This window comes from Narcine bancroftii, chromosome 1 (assembly GCF_036971445.1).
Source record: "Narcine bancroftii isolate sNarBan1 chromosome 1, sNarBan1.hap1, whole genome shotgun sequence".
NCBI classification, from domain to species: domain Eukaryota; kingdom Metazoa; phylum Chordata; class Chondrichthyes; order Torpediniformes; family Narcinidae; genus Narcine; species Narcine bancroftii.
Window position 1 is genome coordinate 134,461,521 of NC_091469.1, and position 13,477 is coordinate 134,474,997.

General features: G+C 40.3%; 1 protein-coding gene across 17 annotated transcripts in view; it reads right to left on the reverse strand.

The window, feature by feature from the left end:
* The window catches only part of LOC138764513 (teneurin-3), a 4,541,667-nt gene that overhangs the window by 202,461 nt on the left and 4,325,729 nt on the right, over nt 1-13,477 (reverse strand). For all 17 annotated transcript variants that reach the window (XM_069940598.1, XM_069940580.1, XM_069940589.1 and 14 more), the window contains one exon: nt 2,377-2,499. In XM_069940598.1, the coding sequence (XP_069796699.1) occupies nt 2,377-2,499 (123 nt within the window). The remainder of the gene's footprint in view (nt 1-2,376; nt 2,500-13,477) is intronic.

Genomic DNA, 13,477 nt, shown 5'->3' on the forward strand with positions numbered 1-13,477 from the left:
CACAAAGAACAAACCACACAGAGGCAGGCCATTTGGTCCAGCAGATGCATGCTGGATGTCCCCTCCACTCAAGCTCCCACCTAAGATTCAAGAACAGCTATCAGACACTACACTAACCCTGATCATTAACTCCTCTGGGACAACCAAACGTTCTGTCAGTCCCATTAAAATGTCACATTTTTTCTCGCACTAACTGCATCAGTGAATATCTACCTACCAATCATTCTCTTTATTTATTTATTTTTTGTCATACAGCATGGTAACAGGCCATTTTGGCCCATGAGAGTGTGCCACCTAATTACACACAATTAACCTCCACCCGATATTTTTTGAACAGTGGGAGGAAACTGAAGTCCCCAGAGAAAACCCACGGGTTTTACAGACAGCGCGGGATTTGAACCCTGGAGCCGATCGCCAATTGTGCCACGCCTATTTTATATTTATATTTAATATCTCTTTCTCCATCTTGGCATCTTGTGGAAATTTAATTTATACTATTGCCCATGTACCTGTTTTACACCAGCAAGTAAGAATATTATCATCACTCACGTGTGTATTTCTAATTGTCAGGTGAGATCAGAAGTAGAATGCCTGGTTTCTTTTGTCACTTCTCAAAGCGATCTGGCCTCTTTAAAACACTTTGGTTGTGTCACCAGGTTATAGCTTCATGCCCTCTACAAAGGCTCAAGTGTGATCTAAGTACTGACATACTGTTACACTAATACAATACTGTTCCTTTTTAAATTGAATTGTTTACTTTGTTTAACCTGCTTTCCAAATAAGTCAACCTGTGTATGTAATAACAAATTTGCAAGAATTATAACAAAGGTGCAGGGCTGAGTGATTCAATTAACCAAAGTACAGGGCATAGTATTAGATCGGGCACAAATGAAGGGTATAGTGTTGAAGAGTGCAAGGTACCATCTTTCATTAATGAGAGTTTGCAAAACAGCAGGAAGAAGTGGTTCTTAAAGCACAGGCATGTGTTTCCAAACTCGTGTATCTTCTGCCTGATGGGATGGGGAGAACAACATGTGAACAAGGCGGAATGTGTACCTTAGTTCAGTTATTACAGCGTGATCACCCCACCACGTTAAAGAGGATATCTAAAATGATGGAGCTGGGGTTTTGAGCAGTTGGACTGTCAAAAGATATAATTCTGCATTAAAAAAAAAAAAAACTACTGGAAGAACTCAATGGATCAAGCAGCTTCTGTGAAGGCAGAGGGGTGTCTGGTTTCACATTGAGACTCAACATCAGGACCTCCAGATGTTTGATTTGTATTTTGCTACAGATTGCAACAGCTGCAGTGTTTGGTGCCCCATTGAGATAATTCTGTGGCTGTGTGCAGATGCTGTGGTTGCGCTAAAAACACAGAAATGCTGGAGGTACTCAGCCAGTCTTGCAGGGCCCATAGGAGGTAAAGATATATTACTGACATTTTGGGCCTGAGCCCTTCCTCAAGATATGAGCAAAAAGCAGGAGGGAATCAGAAATAAAAACTAGGGAGAGAAAGGGGGTAGAGTAAGAGGGGGAGGAGTCTAGACCAACAGACAAAAGGTGTTAATTAGATATGATAAGAGGAAAGGTGAGAATTGATTTGGGCTCTGTGAAAGGAGACAGAGGGAAAAGGAAAGAGAGAGAGAGAGATACATAACTTGAGGAAAGGAGACAGGGGAAGAAGACTGGAGGGCGAGAGAAGTCGGTGTGAATGCCATTCGATTGAAGGGTGCCCAAATGGAAGATGAGGTGTTGTTCCTTCAATTTGTGGGCGGGGGGGGGGGGGGTGCAGTGCATAAGCCCATGGACAGACAAGTCAGTATGGGAATGGGATGCTCAACAAAGCAAATCTCTCAGTCTGCACCTAATTTCTCCACAATGGCAGCACCGGATGCCTTAGATGACCCTTGCAGATTCACAAGTGAAGTGTCACTTCATTTGGAAGGACTGTTTGGGGCCCCGAATGGTGGTGAGGGTGGAGGTGTGGGTGCATCTGGAGCATCCCCTGTGGTCACAGGGGTAGGTGCCAAGATTGGTGGCTGTACGTCAATTACCCCTCTATATTTAATTGTAAACTCGGTGCAAAAGAGAAGCTAACAGTGGGATTTTTTTTACTTGAATAGTGACTTTCAGAATGGACATCTGCAGAGAACCAACAGAAAGATCTTTCAGGCCCACGCGGCCTTCAATCACAATACTTCCACTGACTGAGAGACAGGCATTATGCTCATTTTAACAGGTCCCTACTGTGCATTAAACTCATCCAGTTTCCAATTGTATTTCAAATTAGTTCTTCCAAACCACTCGAATGTATCCGAGATCCTTATTTTGTTATCCTTTGTATTTTACTTTTCAAATTTCAGATAATTTCCTTACCGCCATCAACTGAAGTTGCAGTCACAACATTTGTAGGCGAGGTATGAGTCTTCACTTTGCCATTTTCAAATGTGTAGTTGTCAATTTGCTGTAGCTGCCAATTCAGGCCGAGGAGATGCATGGCTGATGAAACAGAAAGCAAAGAGAATGATCAGGCTCTGGCAATACCTCAAAGCAAGGCAGCTTGGATCAAAAGAGTGCCTGAAATTCTTGTGACTTTCTGCCAGGGTTAGAAGCAATTGAAAATAGTCTGCTGAATGTGTGACACAATGGTTGAAAGAAATGCTCGAGTATCTCTTCTGTTTTCTCCTCCCACCCTCATAAAAACAAAAATCAGTTCGTACCAACATAAATGATACTAAGTGCAGGCTGGATTTGTTTCCTTGGAGTGGAGGAGGTGGAGAAGGTATCTGGGAGAGACGCACAAAATTATTAGGGACACGATAATAAAATGTAGGATATTCTTTGCAGTATCTGCAGGAAAAAATTCCAAGGCACAGTCTTTGAAAGGCACAGGTACAAGCGGCAGGACATTCAGAAATAAAAAACATGGACCTGCTGGAGGAACTCAGCTGGTCTTTTCAGCGTTCAAAAAAAACAAACAAGTATTGCTGACGTTTCGGGCCACCCATTTCAATTCTCCATCCCATTCCCTTGATGACATGTCTATCCATGGCCCAAGCCAGAGTCGAGGCGGTACGGAGCTGGAGAGACTACCTCGCTGGCAAACAATTTACCTTGCTGACTGACCAGTGTGCAGCTGTTTTCATGTCCAACAATCAGCAGCGAGGTAAAATCAAAAACGACATGATATTGCAGTGGAGAATTGAACTTACCACCTAGAATTATGTACCGGCCCGAGAAACTCAATGAGTCCCCAGGATGCTCTATCCCGTGGAACATGTGCCACAATGACCTCTGCCACCCAGGTTCTTCCACATTATCAAAGCAGCCCGCAATCATTGCCTTACTCCATTGAGGATATCAGGACTATGACCAGAAACTGCCAAGTATGTCCAGAGTGCAAACTGCACTTTTATCGACCAGACAGAGAATGCACCTGATAAAGGCACCCACCCCTTTGAGTGCCTGAGCATTGATTTCAAAGGAACCCTACCCTCCTCTGACCACAACATGTACTTCCTCAACATCATTGAGGAGTACTTATGCTTCACGTTCACCATCCGTTGCTTGGACATGACAACAGCCACAGTCATCAAGGGCCTATGCAATCTCTTCACCCTGTTTGGGTACCTCTGCTATATCCTTAGTGACCAGGTTCTTCATTTATGAGACGTATTTCACCAGTACCTGCTGGCCAGAGGCATCGCCCAAAGTAGGACCACCAGTTACAATACTCGAGGGAACAGCCAGGTAGAAAGGGAGAGCGCCACCCTCCGAGCCCTAGAAGCCTTCCAGTCTTCCAATGGCAAGATGTCCTTCCAAAGATGCTTCACTCAATCAGATCGGTCCTACGTACAGCCACCAATGGCATTCCACATGAAAGAATGTTCTCCTTCCCTGGGAAGTCTGCAACAGTCTGCTGCCAGCCTGGCTGATGTCCCCAAGGCCGGTCCTCCTCTGGAGCCATAATTCTGACCCACTGGTCCAAAGGGTCTATCTCCTATGTGGCATACACTTATGGGCACAAGGACACAGTCTCTGGAAGGGACCTGGTGCCCTCAGGGGTTCCTGAGACCATTACCACCTTCACCTATTGTTAACTATTTTGCCCCAGTGGATGAAATGCCAGACTCATCGCCACGCATCCACCAAGCTGACACTGTCAACTACATACAGGCGTTCCAGACTGTCTGGGATTCAATACTACGACGGTCGTAGCGGCAGACCAGACCACCTGAAAGACTTAATTTGTAATAACACCTAATTCACTTCACCCTGCCGGACTCTTTCTAGAACAAGGGGTGAATGTTGTCAACCACTGTATGTATGTTTAACTGTCTGGATGCACCCCTTTGGCTGACCATACCTGTGACTACTCCCACAGACTCCTGAATAAAGGTGACTGTCCCACAGCCCCCACCCCAGTTCAGGACAGTCAACCAGCATGAACGTACCTCCATTCTATTGCTAATAAAAGCCTATCAGTTTACCTATCTTCTAGTCTTTTGGAGTTATTGATGGTGCATTATGCTTAGCTTCCGAGAGATCAGACAATCCCAGGCATATTCAGGCTATTAAGTGCATCAAATCACTCATAATTATGAACATAATTTCATTTTTAGACAAGCAACATAATAACAGGCCCTTCTGGCCCTCGAACCTGTGCCACCCAATTAACCTACAACTGCAGTATGTTTTGGAGGGTGGGAGGAAACTGGAGCGCCCGGACAAAACCCATGCAGACACAGGGAGAATGAACAAACTCCTTATGGACAGTGCCGGATTTGAATCTGGGTTGCTAGTGCTAACCGCTACGCTGACCATGTATTAATTCCATATTTATTCAATTTTTTTTCTTATCCTCCCTACATCCTCATTGTGTCCTCTTGATTGTAGCACTCACCAACATACCAAGGGGCAATTTACAGCAGGCAAATGGCTGGCCAACTAACTTATTGTAGAGGTGTGGCGAGAAACCTGCACAGCTGCAAGAAAGCTGGGGAGAACTTGGAAACTCCACAGAGACAGCACCCAAGGTCAGGATTAAGCCAGCTGCACCACTGTATTACCTCACAGAGAATATGGGGAAGGCGAGGCAGGGATAAAAGATGACATGATGTGAAGGATTTTAAGCAGGAGAAGTTAAACAGGCAGGTTGATGGGGCAAAATCGAGGGGAAAACCGACAAGTAATAGAAACAACGGCATGGATGTAAAGATAGTGAAACCAGCCGAAGTGCTTTAACTCAGTATTGAAACTAGAAGGCTGCATTATAGGCAGTCAGAAAATAAATTGCTTCCCCCCTAGCCTTCCTGAGGTTCATTGGAACTGCGCAGGGGTCTGTGGAAAGGAAAGTCAAAGGAAGAGGGCAAGACGATTAAAGATGGGAAGCCCGGGGCCATTCTTGCTGGTTGAACTGAAGTGGTGCTCGACAAAATGGTCACCCAATCAACCTTTGGTCTCCCCTCTGCCAGTGAGACCCTGTTATGAACAGCAGATGCAGTATAAGCCACAAATGGAATCACATTCCTCTGTCTGGAGAGAGAAAGAAAAAAACCACGAAGTGGCAAATTGCCAAATGATCTCCAGCCAAGTCATTTGCATGTTGATGACAGATAAATGCAGCATCTGATGAAAAGATTTAGTATCAAGCACAAAAGGGTCAAATTAATTCAATGCTAAATGACACACCAGGATTTTTTTTGTTGTGCAACAGTCTGTGTGCATATTTGGAGCTTATGAATAACTAACATATGGTTACAGGTTTACTTTCATGTCCCATATTAAATCTGACAGGATTTCATACACAAAGCACAACATGTGGCTTATAAAAGCTTTGAGCAAAGCAGGAAGCAAGACTTGCAAAATATTCAGAATGCTATAATCAAAAGAAGAAATGAAGATGAAGTACACAGAAGTAAAGATGCATAGTCATGTTCACCCCTTCTGGGGCTTTTCTGTGATTATGCATGCATATGTTTCCATAAATTAGCCTTTATCTCAAGCCTCCTGCTGAGTTCATATGCTTCCTGACTGATAGCAAGCGAGTCATGGAGCAAGTTTTCAGACTGTTACTGCACACTGTGCTGTTTCCAAGAAACAGGATCCTTGCATGAACCCACTGAGTTTGAGCGACAAATAAGGAGACTTCTCAGCTAACCGTAATGTATTATGGATCTGATCTGGATGCACTATTGTCTAAAAATGCAGCACAAAGATTTCAAGCCCTTTTTTAATACTTTATATATATTCACCATATTTTTATCGCCCCCTAAGGAATGTTAAACTCAGAGAAACACTGCAAATATTTAAGCGGGAAATAAAAATGAAGATTAAGAATTGTCAGTCTTCTCATGGAGATTGATATTAATGTTGCATTACCAATTAGTGCAGTCAAAAGCAAAAGAAAGATAACTTGGCTAGCAAGATAAAATGATTTCTTAATCCAGGGCTGGGCACTCTACCAAACTCCTGGAATCCAGGGAATATCGTAGGCACTGCTTCAACTATCCACTTCAGTTAATCAACATCATTCTCGGGGTTTACTGTTCACAAGTCATGGCCAGGCTCAAAAAATTATCGCATGGAAGGTACAGCTGAAAGGTTGAGCAAAGAAGCAATTTTGTGCTCACTGGCTGTTTCCTTCAGAGCGAGTTTCCATTAATATTCCAGTCCAGTTCTCCTTCTCCCCAAATTCCAGATCCCTGCCTGCTTGGTTCTTTTGAAGCAGGAATGTTTATAGGACAGACTTAACATGCAAGTCAGTGCTCTGTTCTGGGGTAACCACTGTCCCTTTCAGCAGACTGGTCCTCTCCATCAAAAAGTACTTCTCAACCAAGCATTGACGCACTTACTGGGACAAGAACAGTATGCTATTTGTCATATTAAGATTTCAGATTTATTGTCAGAGTTTCCCAGTTTTATTTTAATTTATACAGTTCTGATTCACTTAACGATCGAACTTTATGATGCAATTCTTGGATTTATTGAATATTCTCACGTCTCTTCAGAGAACAAATGAAAGCTGGTACAGCCTATCTTTGTAAGTGAGATAGCTGCAGTTATTAACTCTTTGCAGTCTGGCAAGGTTGCCGGGCCAGAAGGCTTCCGTGCGGAGTTTTATAAAATACTTTCCTACCTATTGATACTTCAATTGGATTTAGTTTTTCCTCAATCCTTAGCAAGTGGAAAGCTATCAAAAACTTTTTATGAAGCCTGAATCACTTTAATACTTAAAAAAGAATAAGGACCCATTAAACTGTTCCTCTTTTAAATGTGGTCACTAAGCTGTTCTCTAAGATTTTAACCACCAGGCTAGAAACTATTATACCTTTTATTATTTCTGAAGACCAGACCAGGTTTATTAAAAGTCAATCCTTGTATATGAGTTGTGTAACCTTGAGTAAAAAGAGTAATCTCTCTGTGTGATTTAATTGCCTCCATATATCAATAAGCTTATGATCTTTCATATATGAAATTGTGGTTTTTGCTGCTTTTGGCCTAGCTATTGTTCTTGCCAATTTATCTACTATTGGGTCCAAGCAAAAATTAAAATCTCCTCCAACCAATATATTTTATCTTTCCTCTGCTGTTTTTAAGAAGATGTCCTTCGTAAAGGCTTCATTGTCATAATTTGGAGCATAAATATCCATAAATGTCCATGCTTCTGCATTAATTTTACAATGTACCATTACATACATTCTAGCTTGATCAATTGAAGTACCTTGAATTAACACTGGTGTATTTTTTATTAATTAGAATCACCTTTAAAATAAATGAAGACAATATTATTTTTTAAATTTATAATGTTCCAATTTGGCAAGATGTGTTTCTTGCAAAAAGATTATATCTGATTTTAATTTCTTTTCCTCTTCACTCTCCTGTTTATCCCGTTAATATTAATAACTTCTTGCTAAATTCTCCCTTTAGTGTTTTATCCATACCCTTTTTCAAACAGATAACATATAACAATAAAATCCAATTTTAAAAATACTGTTGCCAATATTTCGCTTTAAGAAAAATTTCCAACACACATTTTCCCCTTTAAGAAACACACAAACATGGTCATGTTGACAACAATATCTGGAATCCTGCAGATTCTTCCAAAGAAGAAGAAACCCCGCCTTTAGCACCATCTTTTAAAACCACTGCTCTCCCGCTACCAACTTCCCTCCAAATTGGAGTTCCCACCTGGCTACTTTCCTTACCACCTTTTGATCTTTTCAGAGCTCACCATATAAACCACATTGTTTATTTCTTTTTAACTGTGTAAACAAGATGGTTCAGTACTACCAATATAAATAAAAAAAGATACGCCTTTCAGTTAGTCCCTTTTTGAAATGGTCTTTACAGGCCTTTCAGTTGGCGACTTTAACCTTTTCATATCTTTCTTAAAAATTCTTCCACCGCTTAGTTATTCTTGAAAATTCATTGATTACCTTCGAAGACATGCATCCTCAATGTTGCTGGGTATATCATTGAATATTTAAAGTTTTTAAATCACAGTTGTCACTTTACCTTGCCAAATTCCTTTCTTTCTTTGAACAAGGGAGGGCTAAAGTTCAGGAAAAATATTACTTTTGCATTTTCCATTACTAGTAGGTCATTTTTATTTTTTTGAATATTCTCAAGATTGCATCTCTCTCTCAGTAACTTAAAAGTCTTATGCTCGCTCTTCGTCGGTTCTTCTGGGTCCGAGGGTTTCAAATTCAGCTTTGCATTTAACTTTTCTTGTCCCAGCATTTGTGAAATTCATGTTTCAAAGAAACTCACTGTGTCTTTTCCTCTTTTCCTTCTCTCAGTTCAATGATTCTTGCATCATTACATCTGGTGAAATTTTTCATATGATCGATCTTGCCCACCAATCCTTTTCTTTCTGTGTCCCACATTTTTGCTTTTCTTCCAATGCCTTAAGCCTGTCTTTTGTTTAGTCCAGCTCAGCCTCTGAATGAGTCATTTGTTCCATTAAATCTTCCACGACTTCTTTGATTTTCATGATTTTCCAAAATGTCTCTCGTCGCTGATTTCACCCTTGTGAAATGAGTGCACAAAATTTCCATCTTGTTCAGGATGTTGGTTATATTTTGGGCCAACAACCCCCCACCCCTACCCCAGCTCTGCTGGGTTCAGCCAGCCCCAAAGCCCCTCCTGAGTTGCTCCTCATTGGGCTTCTACTTGACATTCCTGGCTGAGCAGTTGCTTCTTCAGTTTTTGCTTTTTATTGTCTTGGTCATTTGGCACTAGTTTTATCAATTTTTGATGCTAAAATTCCAGTTTTGAGCTTTCTAACCATCTTTTTAATACTTTTTTTAAGGAGAGCCCTTTCAAAGCACGTCTGTTCAGCTCCTGAGCATGGCCACACCCCCCATATTGACCATTGACTCAATGGTCCCCGCTTTCGATGTTCTTAATTTGATGTGTTAATATTATTAAGATGAACATCCTGCCAAAATTTTGTGCATTTTTCAAGCTGTACCAATTTCTGTTCCTAAATCCTTTTTTTCATTCTTTGGACTCTCTTATATTTTGTTTTATATGGAATAATAAGCTTCCCCATCTTAGAAAAAAAACCTTTCCTTCAAAATATTAAGAAAAATAGAAGCTTGGCATTACCTAACTTTAGATTTATACTACTAGGAAGCTAATATCAGATACATTGTTTTTTGGATTCATCATAAGGTTCTTTCAGGTGCTTCAGGTTGGATTAATTTAGAAATTAAATCGACTAAAACATTCTCCCTTATTTCAATACTTGGAGCTTCCGGATTATCGAATGATTTTGTTGTTTGACATACATTGTGAATTTGGTTTCAATTCAGGAAACATTTTGGATATTATAGATTCTTATTAGTTAGTCCTATCTTAAGTAATTTGTTTCCTCTTCAGTTCAAGATTTTGGTTTTTATCTATGGTCTAACTTAAGCATCCAATCTGTCGTGAACCTTTCCATCACCATAATTTTGCCTCTTTCGAACAACCATCTGCTAAATTTAATATACCTGGACACAATTTTTTTTTTAGTTTAGTTACAGGTTAGAATTTTTTTTGAACTCTCTATCCTTGAGACTTCATCAGGACATGGAGCTTAATGTCATTGGGGAAAAAAAAATTAAATTTTCAACCAGTCCATAAGCGGATATCGTCTGCCCTGTATGAATTACTTTTGCTATCAAAGGATAATTCCCTGGATGGAATTTAAAAAAAACAAGATTTCCAACAAGTATTTTCTGAGACTACATGGGATTCTATTTTGAGATGTATTAATTCATCTTCACTTTGTGCTAGACATTTGCTATTGCAATCATGCCCACTAGTTCACAACCTGATTGGCTACATTCTATCCTAACTTAGCTTCTAAGTGCAATAAATGTAAAACTGAAGTTGGATTATTGTATCATATGTTCTGGTTATGTCTTTCTCTTATCAATTATGGGGAAGGCATATTTCATCCATTATCCTTCATATTAATTTGGAACTATCTCCTTTTATTGCCTTGTTTGGAATATGTGGGCCCAACGATCCGATATTGAATTCTTCACAATCCCATGTCGTAGATTTTGCTTCCCTGATTGCCAGAAGGCCTTACTGATGAAATGGAAAGATGCTGTGCCTCCCACTCACTCTAAATGGCTGTCTGATATGATGGTTTGATTGTCTTTGGGAAAAAAATAAGATGTTCCACTACTGTAATGAATGTAAAAATTTCTTTCTTTCTGGGGTTCTTTCCTTAATTATTTCTCAAATTTGTAAGCTTAACAAATTTTTGATTCTTGACCTCGTTGTTTTTCATTATCAGATTGTAGACTATATATTTTGCCAACAGCCTCAGTAGGGAGTCGAATTTATAGATTAGCCAGTTTCTTTTTTTTATGCATTTTTTTAAATGTAACTTAGGTTTTGTCATTAACTGATATTAGTATCACATACATTTGATTATTGTTCTATTCACCTGTGTAACAAATGAAATCAATAAAAATACTGAAGAAGATTTATTGTCAGAGCACATACATGACATTATATGCAACCCTGAGATTCTTTTGACTGCAGGTGAGGCAGAATTACCATTTATTGCCACAGGGAAAAAAAACTTGTACACAGCACATACATGTAAACAAACATAAAACATGTAAGCTGTGCAATACAGAGAGAAATAAAATCGATGAAGTGCAAAAGTAAGAGCTCTTAAATGAGTCCCTGATTAAGTTTATCGTTGAGGAGTCTGATGGTGGTGAGGTAGCAGCTGTTCCTGAACCTGGTTGTGTGAATCTTGTGGCACCTAGACCTCTTTCCTGATGGCAGCAGCAAGAAAAGAGCAAGTTCTGGGTGGTGTGGATCCATAATGATTGCTGCTGCTCTCCGACGGCAGTGTTGATGTCTTGATAGTGGGTTGGGCTTTGCCTCAGATGCCCTGGGCTGTGTCCACTACCTTTAAGAGGGCTTTGCACCCAGGAGTATTGGTGTCCCCATACAAGACCGTGATGTAGACTGCTACTTTAAAAAAAAACAATTAATTCTTAACAGTGGACTGCTCACAGTCACTAATCTCATGTCTCCTTTGGGAGCATCCAAACTATCTGAAGGTTAGCGTCAAAGAATCATACAGAATGAAAGTTGGTCCTTGGGCTCTACTGGGTCTACACCAAGTAGCCTCCTACACCTTTGAGTTTCAAATACAGTACGTTTCTGATAAACCAAAAACTGATCAACCGAAATTCTGAACATTCGAACGTTTTATCAGATGAAACATGACGTCGCAATTTGAAAAAAAAAGTTGAATAAAAAATACCCACCATGCTTAAGTGGGGGTACAGGGAATCAGTTTTACAAAGGAGACATTTGCCCACAGGTTACACATTGAAGGAAAAGATAACACTGATTGTTTATTTATAATTTGTCATTTTTTGCCATGAGTTACTGCAACTCTGTGATAAATTGCATTCTTGGAATTTGAATTAAATACTGCACCTGCCCAGAGATGCTGCCACTCTCTCTCTCCCTGCTCACCCGCCCGAGCCACACTCTCTGCCCCCTCACCTTCCCGAGCCACAATCTCTCCCCGCTCGCCTGAGCCACTCCATCTGTCAAATACCCTTTCAGCAGGAACTCTGAAATGCTGCTGGCAGACAATCCCTGTGCAATCTCCTACCACCTACAGGTAAGGTGAGCGGCTCCTAGGCAAGAACGGGTCCTTGGGCTCCTGGGCAGGGTAGGAGACTGTACGGGGAGGTGTCGGGAATCGGCAACAGCTGATACAAGTATTCTCCTGATGCTACTGGGCGGCTTTAGAGAAAATTCCCGAATATCCAAAAAATCCGCTTAACCGAGAGAGGTCCAATCCAAAGCATTTTGGATAATTAGAAACGTACTGTATTAATGAAAGTGGCTGCCTCCCTCAACCCCTAAGGTAGTGTGCTAGATTCCAAAAACACTTCGCTTCAAATTCTTTCTAAATCTTCTACCAAATATGCAATGCTTACCCTGTTAATTTCTCATTATGTACCCTATTAATGCACCTTTTCCACCCTCCCCCACCTCCAGCCTTGTAAACAAACTCAGTCAACAGCAGTAATGCTCTATCCCAGACCACACCTCTGCACCATCTCCAGTGCAATCACTTCCTGCACTGTGGTGACCAGAATGGCTCACAGTATTCCAGCCATGGCCTAACTAATCTTTTAATTAGTTGTGCATTACTCTCCTTGCCCTTATATTTTATACTCTGGCTAATGTATCCTGGAATTTTTCATCGCCATTTTATCTATGTCTGCTGCTGTCTTCAAGGATCCTTGCACATAGCATTAATTTTCCTCTGTCCCAAAGATTTTCAGGGTCCATTCATCTACTCCATCCTAGCCTTTTCATTCCTCCTAAAATGCATTACTTCATGTTTTTCAATTTAAATTCCATCTGCCATTCCCACCCTATCCAACATCCTCATTATTAACAACACCACCAAATATCCTAAATTAAAATTGAATATCTATCAAGTGAAATTTGTTCAAATTGCTTTGGCAATAGCTAGACAATGTATTGCTATAACTTGGAAGTCAGATACTGATTTTGGAATGGACAGATGGCATGCAGAAGTTCGGAGTTGGATTCCAATTGAGAAAATTACTTGTAATTTAAGAAATAAATACCATATATTTTGAAAAATATTGTGCCCATATTTACAAACTGTGGGAATTAATATTTAAATGAATCTCGAACATTTCCTTTCTTTTATAGGTTTCCATAAGATGTCGAAAAGTGAAATACTTCTGTTGGGGTTGTCTTGTCCTGTTCCTTTTCTCTTTTCTTCCATTTGTAGGGGATTGGAGGGAGAGGGTGGGGTGGGGGGTGTTAGTAGGAGGTTTCTTCTATTTTACTTTATTTTCTTTCTTTTTCTTTGTGTGTATACACATCAAATGAATTGGGATTGAATTTGAAATATTGAAAATGTTTATTTTGTGGTTTTAAATTTTAAAATATACAAAAA